The sequence below is a fragment of the Plecotus auritus genome, assembly GCF_963455305.1.
Source record: "Plecotus auritus genome assembly, chromosome: 6".
Taxonomy (NCBI): Eukaryota; Metazoa; Chordata; class Mammalia; order Chiroptera; family Vespertilionidae; genus Plecotus; species Plecotus auritus.
Genome location: NC_137773.1, coordinates 127,454,643 through 127,467,786, shown reverse-complemented (window position 1 = coordinate 127,467,786; position 13,144 = coordinate 127,454,643). Strand labels below are relative to the sequence as shown.

The following is a 13,144-nucleotide window of genomic DNA, read 5'->3' as shown; positions in this document are numbered from 1 at the left end:
GCATCTGAGTTGATGGCAAAGATGAAGGAATTGTGTCAAGAATGACTGGCTTCAAATAATTTTACAGAACACTTGAGAACAACGGAAACGTCCCCTCTCAAACTAAGTCCAATTAAAATGAAGAAATATTTAGACATTGCAAATTAAAAACACACATACAAATTTAGCTCTTATAGTAAATTCTTTGGCCACAAGTGGATTTAAAATGTGGCCTCATGTTATAGTGATTGCCCTCAAATGTGAGATAGAGACCTTAGAATGAATGGCAGGGGCTCCTGGGGTGTTGAGGGGGGCTGTTTCTTGATCTGTGTGGTTGTTCTATAGGTGTTTTTAATTTGTGAAAATTAAAGATGTATTTTTCTATAAGAAGTTAAAATTTAAGTTAAAAATGAATAAATCATTTAAAAGTGTTACTTTATAGAAGCTTTTTGTTCTTGAACAAAGATCAATCAACTGATGTGATGAAAGAGAGAGGAAGGGCTTTATGACTGGAGAGAGAAAAATAAAACAAATCAATAACCCCAACTCGAGTCAACCATGTCTCTTCCAAGGACTGTGTCATATGCTGTCCCAGGCTGGCATCGTGTGACTCTGTAGTGGCATTTTAAGGGTGTTCATCCAGCCAGAGTCACTGGCACGGTGGAGCCCAGCCTATGCATCTGAGAGGAGCCTTCCTGTGTAAGGAGGGTTGACAGCACTTTGGCAAAGGAGTTGAGGCTTTCTTTTTGGATCTTGCAGGAGAAGAGCGAGTTTGCCAAAGCAGCTCTGCCCCGGGCAAGCTGTGTTTGACTAACAGAACTCGTGCAAGGGCTGGAGCTACCTCTGGGCTTGCTTAGGGGGGCAAGTCAGAAAACCTGGCCCCTATAGGTAGTCTGAACAGGTGTCTCCCTTTAGAAACAAGTTATTCTTTCACAATGACAACATAGCTTGTAGATGGAAAAACCTGGCTTGTAGATGGAAAAACCTAGAATGCAAATTGCCAACATGGCATTCTCTTCCTTAAGGGACACAGGTGTCTCACAGGTGTGTCCTTTACCTTCACAGATGGGAAAATGAATTGTGCTTTTCTACCTGGGACTAAAGGGTGCTCTTGTGGGAACGGTCAAAAGAAGAAGCTAAATATAACAGTTCAGTAGAAGGGAAAATGGCACTTTCTGTTCACATTTCTCTGTTTAACTGGGAATTTGCCTTTGCATTCAGTCCCTGGTGGGTCACAGTCTTAAACACTGCCATGTAACAAAATCATTGGCGATTTCCACTGAGACATGTGTAAGCCCACATAAGCACATGTGATCATTAGATGAGGCACACACTGAATAACGATTGAAGAATTAGGAGAGCTTTAGAGATGGCAGTGTGGAAAGTTAAAATGTCAATTCTGAGCAAATTAAAAGTAGCTAGAAATGAATAACATACAAATGTATGCAAAAGCAACTTACTTTAAACATATTAGTGGATGGTGGGTACACAAATCAGAAATGAGCTTCGTTTTGCACACAAATTTAAAAAATACTTATATTAATCAGAACATATTGTACTTGCAAAATATGATATTTTGGCTGGACTGCTGAGCTGGACTCATAAAACATTTCCTTCATGTGACATATTATAATGCTCTGCTTTCAGAAGGCTGAAGCATGCTTGATATTTCTGCTTTTAGCAAAATAATATAGTGCATTACTAAGGTTACTAATATTTCATTTGGATATTAATAACATATTAATAATTAGAGAGGCAAGTCTAAGCATTATATACATGTGGATCTGCTGATGGATATAACCAATTATTATTTTAGAGGGCCCGTTAGCAACTACCTAAAAAGTCCATCATGCTTCTCTGTGAGAATCATAATTGGATATCTGTGAATAGTAGAAGAAGTGTGAATTGCAATCCTCACATCTGCTAATGTTAAAAATTAGACTCATTCATTTTGGGGATGTGCTGAAAAAGGATCACTCCCATGCATGTCAAAGGGCTCCATCTCTGGAACATTGGATTAAAAAATTCTCATCTGCTCGCTCCCACATGGATGAAAGCTACAACTATGTGGGCACCTCATCATTTCTGCTGATGGCAATGACTAGAGTGAGAGTCATTCCTTGCTTCTGGAATTGATTATAATCGAGACTGGGTCTCCCTGCAGAGATGACATGATTGGGTCTTCTCTCAAAGAAGCTTTAGGTTTATGGATGGGTTAGAAGTAAGATACGGATGTCTCCTATGTTATCAGCCATTCGTTGCTGAATATATGTAATACATCTTGTCATCTCTCGGTGCTCTGGACACGAATGTCTCTCTCTGTGCTTATTCTTAAGTCTGATTCCTCCTGTGGGGCATGGGCAATCTGAAGTCTCAGAGTTCTGAGCAGTATTTATCAACCCTTTATTCATTATCATCATTGAACCACCCAACTGCCTTCCCATGAAAATGTACTAGCACCAATATACTGTATGTGAATGTACATAACAAGAGCAAGATATTTCTTCCCTCTCCCACACCAAGAACCAATTTGCACCAGCTCCAGGAGCTGTAAAGCCCCTGTTTAGAATGCACAACCCAGAGAATAAAGTTGCAAACTTCCTGGGATTTTAGAAGGTCCCACACATTTCTCCAACCTAATCACTTGCCTCCTTTATAATCCATGCTGGCCCAATAGGGCGTTGAGTTTCCATTGCACACCCCACTTGCCCCCGTGTTTCTACTTCTGTTCATGCCCTTTTCCAGCACCTCTGCGCCTCTTGAAATCTTGGGCTCCCAGCTGTTTCTTTCATGACTCTTCAGGGGAAGTTCATCCCCTTCCAGGCTAAGCTCTTCCTTATGTTATTTGGTAAATACAATGGTGAATATTTAAAGTCATTTTTCTTGCGTGCTTGTTGCTCAGAACCAGCTAGACTGAAATCACCAACAGGGGGCTATATCTTTTTCTTCTTCCTTTCCCATAGTTTTTCTATTGTATCCTTACAATTTTCAGCCTATATGGGCTCCCTAATAAAGGTCAGTTAATCAATAAATACTCACTGAATACCTATGTCCCAGGCCCTGTTCTAGGTGCTAAGGAGGCAATGGTGATCAAATGTGAATATGGAAAATCACATTTTCTAGAAGGTTAGTGTTGAAAAAGTCTTGGGTATTCAACGTCTTTGGTTTTCAAAGGAAGATACTGAGGCACAGCAAGGTCTGCTGACTTGCCCAAGGTGACACAGCACTTTGCTGGCAGAGTTGGGAGTCTGACTGCGTGCCTACAACTTGTCTGCTTCAAACCAGGCCATCTACATATCGCTAAGGTGTCTTTGGTCTGACAGTTTATTATTCATTAAGATATTGACATCTTTGACAATCTGGAAAATACTATTTTAAAAAATAATTTCCATATGTATACCTCAGGCAGAGAGAGGGAAAGTGCATTTTGAGAAATCCAGATTTTCCATGTATATACAGCAAGGGTTCAGCTCTCCACTCAGAGTCATCCCCTCCTGAAATAGGAACCATGACACTGGGATTCCCTGTGCCTACAGGTGTTCACCTGGAGATCGAGAGAGGATCTGCCAAGGAGAGGGTAGTGTGGAGAAGGTACTAGGCTTGGCAAGCTTTGGATTAGACACTTTCTAAGTTTTCTTCCATGGTGACTTGACTAACAGCGAACCAACTCTAAAGAGCTTGTGGAAATGTTGTCCATCTGCTAGTTAGGACCAAAAGCTGATACTCAGGGCTGCCGGAGGGCTGTGCACACCTGCCCCGCTTGGGTGGTGGCCTGGTGACATTTCCAGGAGAGGGCTCTGAGCTCCAGCTCAAGCCTGGCCTGGGGAGGCTGTCTGTCTTCAGCTGTGGCGAGCAGCTAAGTGCTAACACTCCCTGCCAAAGCACAGAGGTTCTAACCGCGACTCTCTCTGGCTTGATGGGAACTGCGATGAGCCTCCCTTCGCTCTCCTTGCAGAGGTGGGAGGTCATCCCTCTAGAGAAAGCAGCACTAGGACTGAGCCTTTTATTCTTCCTGCCAAATAACTTGTACCAAACCCTGGTGATGATGATATTTTCTTTTCTGTGGCCATATTTCAAATTAAGAAAACCTGAAGGATATTTAAAACCTGTTTTTAGCAAGCTTGTCACAGTGCTGTTTTTCTTTAACATTTGAACACCAGTTCTCAGGAAGGAAGCTTTTACAGTGCATTTTGCAGTCATTTAACCTATGATCAGATACCTATATTTCTGACTTTTGAAAAGTGGAAGAACAGAACTGAATGTAACAAATGTTTGAAGAAAGGCTGTGGTCTCTCTATGTGTGTGTATTGGGGGATCACGTGCCAAACTTCGAAAAGATTGAGGAAACCAAATCTACTTATGTAAGTCAGTTTCTTGTTTTGAGTAAGTTTGATGAAAATCATTCCAAAAAATCATTCTTTACTTAGAAAAACATCCACAAAGAAAAATGAATCTCTGCTTCTTTATCAACCCCCTAGCTGGTCAGATAAATGTTTGTTCTTATTTTGTTTCTCTTCACATGGAAGGAAGTACAGAGAGACTCATTCCTTTCAGCACATAAGCATGTCCCCAAGATCCTTCCCCTTTGTTTCCTGCTGATCATTCTGCAAATCTGTCCCATGGTATCCACACTTTGTATACAAATCCCCTAATACAATATGTGGTTTCCATGAATTTTAATTTAGCCTATGTTTTAGTTGGCACTTTCAAATATATCTACATACTCTGAAGGGCATATCCTATTTAGCATGAATTGGATAAACCACAATCATGTTAAAAGCTACATAAAAAATACATCAACATAAAATATTCTCAGGTTATTATTTATGACTATTAATCCTTCACTAATTTTCAGACCTTTAAATTACTGATCCATGAGTTCAAATTTTATTTTGTTAATCACTTTGTTGTAAATACCCAACAAAATATTCCCACAATAAGACTTCCAACTGTGAAAATCAGTTTGATTCTGTCTTTACTTCTGACAATATTAAGAATAGTTAACATTTTAAAAAAGAATTAGCAGCAATTTGCTTGGTATCTGAAGAATTGAACAGATTATAAAATGGCTTTAGTGACCTTGTCACAGAACTTCTCAACAATTCTTGGACACCGAGTAGGGACATTTTTAAAACTCAGTTTTGCAGATGAGAGAACAATTTCATTGCCTTTGTTAGCCTTCTGGCTAGTGAGTGGAGGGCGAGGCCCTCGCTCTAGGGCCCTTTAAGAAGCAGTGCAGGATGCCAATCATTTCTTCCCGTGTGTGTCCATAGTAGTAGCCTCTACATCTAAACCAATGCAAGTAAATGCTATTTCAATACCATAGCTATTTTCAAAATGTGAATATTATTCATTTTATCCTTTTCCTTCACAACAGTTCTTTAAGCACAACTGTAGAAATTACAGTGAGCATTAAAAAAATAGAGTCCCTTGTTAATCAAGGGACCCAGTTTTATTCTCATGAGTTAAAAGTCACAGGGCCATAGTAAGAGACTGTTGCGGAATTGAGAATAACAAGCTCCAGTCCAGATTTCTTGGTATGTGTTTGCAAATAAAGAGCTACTGCCTAGTAACCTGCTCGCAGTAGCGTAAGTTAAGACACTTCCTCCCCAGCTCTGATGTGGCAGGAGGGCTGAGAAAGCTATTTTGCATTAATTTCTCTAGGAGACCCCATGTCCCCAGAAAGCAGAGTCTGAGATTGCCCTCCAGCATCTGGAATCCGGCCCTCCTCTGTGCCTGGGAGTGGAGATGGCAGTGAATCCGCTAGACATTTCAAGTAGATTCCCCAGGCAGTGTGGACATGCTAAATTCAGTCCACAGGATTTTTTGGAATTTGTCCTTTAGATTGATATCCCATTACACAAAATGAGTACTGTGGTCAAATAACCCTGGGTTAAGCAGAGTTAAACAAGGCTCTGTATTTCTATGTTAGAGTTTTGAAATACACTGACTGGTTGCTTTGTGGCTCCCCAGGAGACACGGGTGTGGAGTACATAGAAGTTTCTAACCATATTTGTCCATAGAGTCCTTTTCTTGAGTACATCTCAAAGGCTTAGGCCAGAGAATGGCATACTATGGCCTACAGGCCACTCTCCTGCTTTTGCAAATTAAGTTTCATGGGAACACACATCATTCCTCTACCAATTGCCTATAGCTGCTTTGGCGCTACAATAGCAAAGTGGAGTTGTGACAAAGATCACGTACCCTGAAAAGCCAAAAGATTTATTACATGGCCTTTCATGGAAAAAGTTTGCTGACACCTTGTCTAGACCCTGTGGAACACACTTTGGGAAATGTTAATTCCTAGGGAAAACACCATTGGAGTAAGATACACAGTACAAATACCACAACCAGGGTTCTATCCCTTATTCCTTATTTATCTTGTGAAATAAGCAAAGATTTAATTTCATAAAACATTTATCAACCTCTTTCCCACTCCCCCTTTGGCCAAGGAGACCATACGCATCCGAGTTAGAAACACAGCCAGTGTTTGCTCTCCATCACGCTAACACTGAAAACCATAAGACACCGTTAATCCACTTCTGTATGACTCTCCAGCTATTTGCACCCAAACTCCGATGGTATCAAAAGAGGTTTCCTTACTTGACTGGTTCCCATGACTCCCGCTCAAAGCCCCTGTGAATGGATTGTGCAATTGAGGACTCCATCAAATCCACATATCTAACCACAAGTGGGGCAAACAGGTCTTGCAGGTGTTTGTGGAATTTTCCATTGCACAAATTATCTAGAACAGAGAAGCAAAGTCTTGGTAAGGGCCCACAGTTGCTTTGTCAGCATACAACATACACACAGAGAGGATTGTCTTCGACATTAAACCTATGGCTTCTAAGAGAGCCCCTAACCCCAAAAAAGAGAAAGAAAAAAGTACAGGAACAGCATCAAAGTTCATGCTTCAATCTGTATGGGAAGAAAATGGAATTCTAAAACATTTTATCCATTTGTATCCCTCTTCTCAAAAAGAAAAACAATCATTTTCCTTTACAAGCAACAAAACAGCAACCGACCCTCTTCTAGGATTCCTTGCACCCACCCCCTTCCTCCCACGGTGTTACCAGGAGGAGAGACTATGCTACCCTTCCTTCATCACTCTCCCTGGGCAGGAAGGTCCACTTTATGGCTCTGTGTTGTGTAAGATACTCCAAGATGCTTAGGCTGTTACTTAGCTAGGCTTTTTTTTTTTTTTTAAATCTAAAAAGCAACTTTGGATAAAAATTGAAAAATGTGAAGAGGTTAATTAGCTTGTTCCAGAACAAAAGAACCCCACGGACACCACTCCTGACACTGCTCTGGGGTTCTTCTGCTTAGTTAAGAGAGGGCTTCCCTGTCACAGAACATTTGTTGGAAGAAAGTCTATCACCTGTAAGTTTGTTTGTTTTTGAATTAATAATAAAACTACAAAGAGCTATGTCCAACCTGTAGTCTGTCTGGGATAAACGCATTTTAACAAGGTGCTCATCTGCACACGACTTAGGTAGGTCAAACAGTCAAAGATGATACGTACAGTCGGTGCGCAGAAAATCATTCAGCAGCTGGAACAGTGGGAAACTGTCCCACGTGTCTGGGGGCTGCACCTCTAACGCTGCATCCATGTCCACCGCGAAGAGTGACAAGAACGTCTCGGCATGCTCCACCATCAAGTCCGACCACCATGCAAAGGCCTTTGAAATTTGGCAGAAAAACAACAGACAAAAAGGCAATGAGCTTCTCACTCCCCAACATGAGGTGGGAAGTGAAGCCCTCGCTGGCCAAGGTTCAGTGTGCATCAGCAGGGTTTGGTAGTTTTATTGTAAAGAGAACAGCATTTTTTATTCAGCTGGGCCTCTTAAGCGTCCCAAGGCCATGCTTTTCAGGATTCCAGTCCTGCCTTAGAGAGTCTTTTATCTGACCCACTGGTCAGAGGACTCAGCTGTAGCTGTGACAGACGTGGAATTTCTGTTCAGTTTACAATAACTCAGTATGTTTGGGTCATGCTCTTTATCAGTGTTGTTGGCTGGTTCTTGCTCTAAGGTATTAGAATTTGGGAGTTTCTTCACTGTGTTTATGGGTTTTCTGCTGGTCTAACTTGAAAATTTGCAATGAGTGTTCACTTATATCTACACGTGTGGGGCTTAATTGTCTACAGTCTCATACAAGGTCGATGACTCGTGTTTCTCCACGCATTGGCAATGTTACTCCTCTTTCATACCAAGGCAAAGGAAACCATTGTTGCAATTGTCACAAAATGTTTGAGTAAAAATCTCTTTAAGTGGGGAGCCTCTGGTTTTATATTCTGTCTGTAGGGAAGATCAGGCTTACTCTGGGAACCAGTAAGATGAGGACTTACTTTTCTACTTTTCAGGGGAGGGGGGTGGGGTGGGATTGGACACATATGTACATTGAAAACCAAAAAATATCAGTGAAGTAACTCATTTTCATGCACGTGGGTCCTTGGAAATCATTGTGCAGGGTCTCGGGGCGACATTCACATCGGACTGGGCCAGATGTGAATGCAATTCAAAGGCATGCATGCATGTTGACTAATCATATCTGGCAGGGAGCATGCAGAATGAGTGGCGGTCACAGGCCCTTTTTTGCTGATTTCAAAGACAGCAATAAAACAAAAACATTGCCAGCCTCGTCTTGTTCCCCACCTCCCCACCCAGTGCCGTAAAGTATTTACATGGGAAACACTTTCAGGAGCATTCACCGAAAAAAGATGGAAGGCGTTTGAAAACATGAATGATGATTATGGAAATAATTCCATAAATGAAAGTGTTTGTTCATAGCCAAGCTTTTCTGTAATCTATTGTTATTTGGGGATATTCTAACAGCCACTAGGAGGCAGAATAGCGGTCTGCCTCTCTTCTTTCATGGGATTTCATTTTACTTACTTCTCCTTTATCAACATGTGGCTGGTTTGCAAATTAAATGGAAAAAATCAAGTCATGGACCATTCTTCAAGGTCAGCTTGGCTGGAAATAGACACCTGCTGTTTCCATTTTAATTTACAGTAAAACCTCACTGATTCAGAGTAATGGCTGTGGAGAAGGGCTAGGCCAGTGGTCGGCAAACTCATTAGTCAACAGAGCCAAATATCAACAGTACAACGATTGAAATTTCTTTTGAGAGCCAAATTTTTTAAACTTAAACTTCTTCTAACACCACTTCTTCAAAATAGACTCGCCCAGGCCGTGGTATTTTGTGGAAGAGCCACACTGAAGGGGCCAAAGAGCCGATTGTGGCTTGCGAGCCGCAGTTTGCCGACCATGGGGCTAGGCGGTGAGCATAAAAGCCTAAATTATTGGGCCTCCTAAAAGTAGGTAGTTGCTACTTTCAAATGCAGTCTGAGCACCAAAGTAGAAGGTACTCACTGGGTGTTATATGAATACATTATAAATGTAAAAGTGTTTTTTTCAAAATTTCTAATAATCATAGATAAATTGACATACAAATGGAAGTCAAAGACACAAAGGTTTAATTTGGCAGGTCCCGAGGTGAAACTTGTAAGAAGAGCCTTTAGAATTTCCAGAGAAAGTTGAGATCATGTTACACATTTTACTTAAGAAAAATTAAAAGAGACACATCTGCAATGGAATTGTCACAAAGTTCAAATGTTTGGGTCTGAATCAAGGAGGTTTTATTGTAGGTTTACCACCTGGAGATGAGAGCCCTGAGGTGTGGGGCTTGCTCACTGACTACCTGGCGGAATCCAGCGAAGGCAGGACGCCTCCAACCCGCCCTGAGCTCTCCCAGCCAGCAGCCTTTTAGGCAGAGACCCTCTACATGTTGGAATTTGCTGGGGCCCCACCCCCACCCTAACTGGAGGGCTGACTGTCATCAGTCCTGATGCAGGATATTCACAGAATTCACGAAGGCACACGGAAGTCTTGGCTGGTACTTATTCTACTTATTCTTTAGTTATTTGATAAAAACAGTTACTGGAGAGACTGAGTTGCTTTCCCCCCCTCCCCGCCTAGGATGACAGGACAAAACACCAGCCCTAAATGCCTGAAATTAAAAATTGTTTAGCCTAACCTTGAACCTGTTTCTTACCACCTTTATTTAAAAGTTGCAAACCAGAGACCATAACCAGCACCTCCTTTACTATCTTTGGAGAACTCAGTCCCTCCTTGGAATTTAATAAATGATTGAGCGATTGTCTGCAGTTGTGGTGTGAATAATCATATAGGTCAGTGGTCGGCAAACTCATTAGTCAACAGAGCCAAATATCAACAGGACAACGATTGAAATTTCTTTTGAGAGCCAAATTTTTTAAACTTAAACTTCTTCTAACGCCTCTTCTTCAAAATAGACTCGCCCAGGCCGTGGTATTTTGTGGAAGAGCCACACTCAAGGGGCCAAAGAGCCGCATGTGGCTCGCGAGCCGCAGTTTGCTGACCACGGATATAGGTAGGTAGCCCTGCGAAGAACAATGGCTGCTGTGATAGGAATGCTCGTTCCTGAATTCCGGCAGAGGGACTTAGGGTTCTAGTGAACAGAGAGAATTGAAATGTAAGGCTGTGAGGGGAGGAAGACCAGAGCTGTTTCTGTGCGCCCAAGGGGATTCTTTCAGAACCTCATCCTTGAACCCGCCTCCGAGAAGGAGGAAAGATTCTGGCAAGGGCAGGAATGACCAAAAATGAACAGAGTCTGTGTGACTGGATTGGGCAAGGCAAGTCTTCAAAATTAAAAACCAAAACAATATTTATTGGTTTTGTTTGCTCAGACAGGTGGACACTATTTTTGTACATGAGCTAACTCAACGTCTGTGGGCATTGAAAGTCTTTAGAAATCTTTTCCAAAAAAAATAAGAAGTTATACTTCAGCTTCTAAATACTTACCTAGTGCTTTTCATTATTTAAAGGCAAAAATGTATGCGTTAGGGGTACAGTCAACCACACTGAACACACTGTATTTTTGTACACAAATTCCATATATATATATGTACCCCTCTGTGTACTACCACAATACATATATACATATACATACATATACATAGAGAGAGAGAGGTTGGGAAGTTGAAGCAACAATACATGAAAGTGTAGTGTGTGTGTGTATGTGTGTGTGTGTGTGTGTGTGTGTGTGTGTGAGTGAATAACTTAGGCTCTGAGAGCAGAATTATGCTGCAGGTAAGAGATGAACATGACACTGCTACCATATACTACGTGTGTGTATGTGATGTGTTTGTAGCCATGGACAATTTTTTCTCTTGGGGCATTTAATTACTTTATATTGGAATTTAAAATGGCTTTAAGGATTATTGATTTTTGGTGTGGGAGCAAGTCTGCTTGTCACTTTCATTTGTGGTGCCACCAAACATCATGGCTACAGAGCCAAGATCCGTGCTTAAGATTTAGTAATTTGCTAGTTTATTGAGCACCCAAAGAATGTGGCAGTGAGTACGGGCAGCAGAAAAAATGTTCATACTTCAGCCTTTTCTTTAGCGTGTCAGGGCAAATCCTACCTATGGCTACACCCCTGGCTCCTGACCGGGCTACATACTGTAATCAGCCAGGCAGTTTAACAATGACCAACACTCAACACTTAGTCCCGCCCATGAGATTCCAATTAATTGATTCAATCTGCCAGTGAACCTTGAGGACAGGTGTTGGTGCCCGTCTGGACAACTCCACCTTGAAATGAACCCACTCACCTTTCAACATATTCTGTCTATAGCATTCATTTGGTGCTCTCCACCTCGGTTTGTACTTTTTATGGTCCTTTTTATATTTTTTGCTTCCATACCAATTTGTTCCTCATCACACAACAGTAGAGTTTTGTTGAGTGCTTACTATGTACCAGGCTTACTACCAGATGCTCTGCTTAATGCACCCTTCCATCCTCACAACTGCCACATGAGCTAGATTTTACACTGAGTGGCCAGATTATTATGATCTCTGAATGCATAATAATCTGGCCATTCAGTGTATAGTTATCTCCAACTTACAGGACAAGAGAGGTTAAGTAACTAGGCAGGGGTGGGCAAACTTTTTGACTCGAGGGCCACAATAGGTTCTTAAACTGGACTGGAGGGCCGGAACAAAAGCATGGATGGAGTGTTTGTGTGAACTAATAGAAATTCAAAGTAAAGGAGCGGAGGGGAGAGCAAGAGCACCCTCCGCTCTTTAGGCTCCGTGGGCCGAATAGAACAGCCGAACGGGCCGGATCCGGCCCGCGGGCCGTAGTTTGCCCACAGCTGAACTAGGCCATGATCACAGAGCAAGGAAGAGGCATAGCTGCGATTCAAACTCCAGCATCTCTGGCACAGAGCCCGCGCTCCTGGCCACTCTGCCTTCTCTGCTCGAAGACAATATTATCTCTGCCTCCTTGTCCTTCAAAGAAGCACAGAGGCCATCGCCTCAGTGCTCAGCACACAGGTAGCTTTTGATTGATTGAGTGAGGAAGTTTTGTTTTTGGGTGAAATGACTAATTCAGGAAATAATCCTGTACTTTTATCTAAAAACCAACTGGGTCTCCAAATTCCAAAGCATGCTGAAGCTTTCATTCCTAACTTCTAAAGCTAGTAAATGAAAACAGAACTGAACTGATGTTTACCCTGGCTGGCTTTTGAACATGTAAGATTAAAATATTTTTGTGATAATGGTTACTAGAGCAGTTTCAGATGATGATTAGCCCTTAGTGAAAAAGTATTTGGGGAAAAGTGAAAAAGAAAACTCTTTTTTGGAATATCAGTGTTCCTTTGGTACCTCTTTGTAGTAATTTGGGAAAATAGTCATCTTTTCTTAGCCTGTAGCAGCCTCAAAAATAACTTGGTTAGAAATCAAGGACATGTGCCATTTTCCTTCTTTCATTTAATTAAAAGTACAACAGTGACTGAGGAAGACCTTCTTCTTTGTGTGCATGTCTTTAAAAATGTGTGATTTGGTTTGTTATCAGGGGAGGGCAGTCCCGAGCCCACCACTCCTCCGGAGTTTACCCTTGCGGACACCCAGGAAGAACATACTTACCATCACCTGAACCCCAAATGCCCCCAACCTGGAAAGAACTGTTATCAGATGGGATAGAGTAGGAAACAGTTCTAGCCCAACTTAATTTGATGTGTCTGGATGTTAGTCCTAGGCCTCTGTTTGGAGGGTGCTGGCTAGGCCTGTCTCCTACACCCATCTTGAGGGGTCTTCACCCCATTTCTGGGCGGGTTCCATAC

General features: G+C 41.9%; 1 protein-coding gene across 16 annotated transcripts in view; it reads right to left on the bottom strand.

Annotated features, from left to right (window-relative positions):
- The window catches only part of CADPS (calcium dependent secretion activator), a 459,193-nt gene that overhangs the window by 83,002 nt on the left and 363,047 nt on the right, over positions 1 to 13,144 (bottom strand). For 9 of the 16 annotated variants that reach the window (XM_080671528.1, XM_080671527.1, XM_080671530.1 and 6 more), the window contains 2 exons: positions 7,502 to 7,658; positions 6,583 to 6,724 (listed from right to left, as the gene is read on the bottom strand). In XM_080671528.1, the coding sequence (XP_080527654.1) occupies positions 6,583 to 6,724; positions 7,502 to 7,658 (299 nt within the window). Of the gene's footprint in view, positions 1 to 6,582; positions 6,725 to 7,501; positions 7,659 to 8,870; positions 8,892 to 13,144 lie in introns of all 16 variants that reach the window. The other 7 variants (XM_080671526.1, XM_080671521.1, XM_080671522.1 and 4 more) reach the window with 1 other exon arrangement.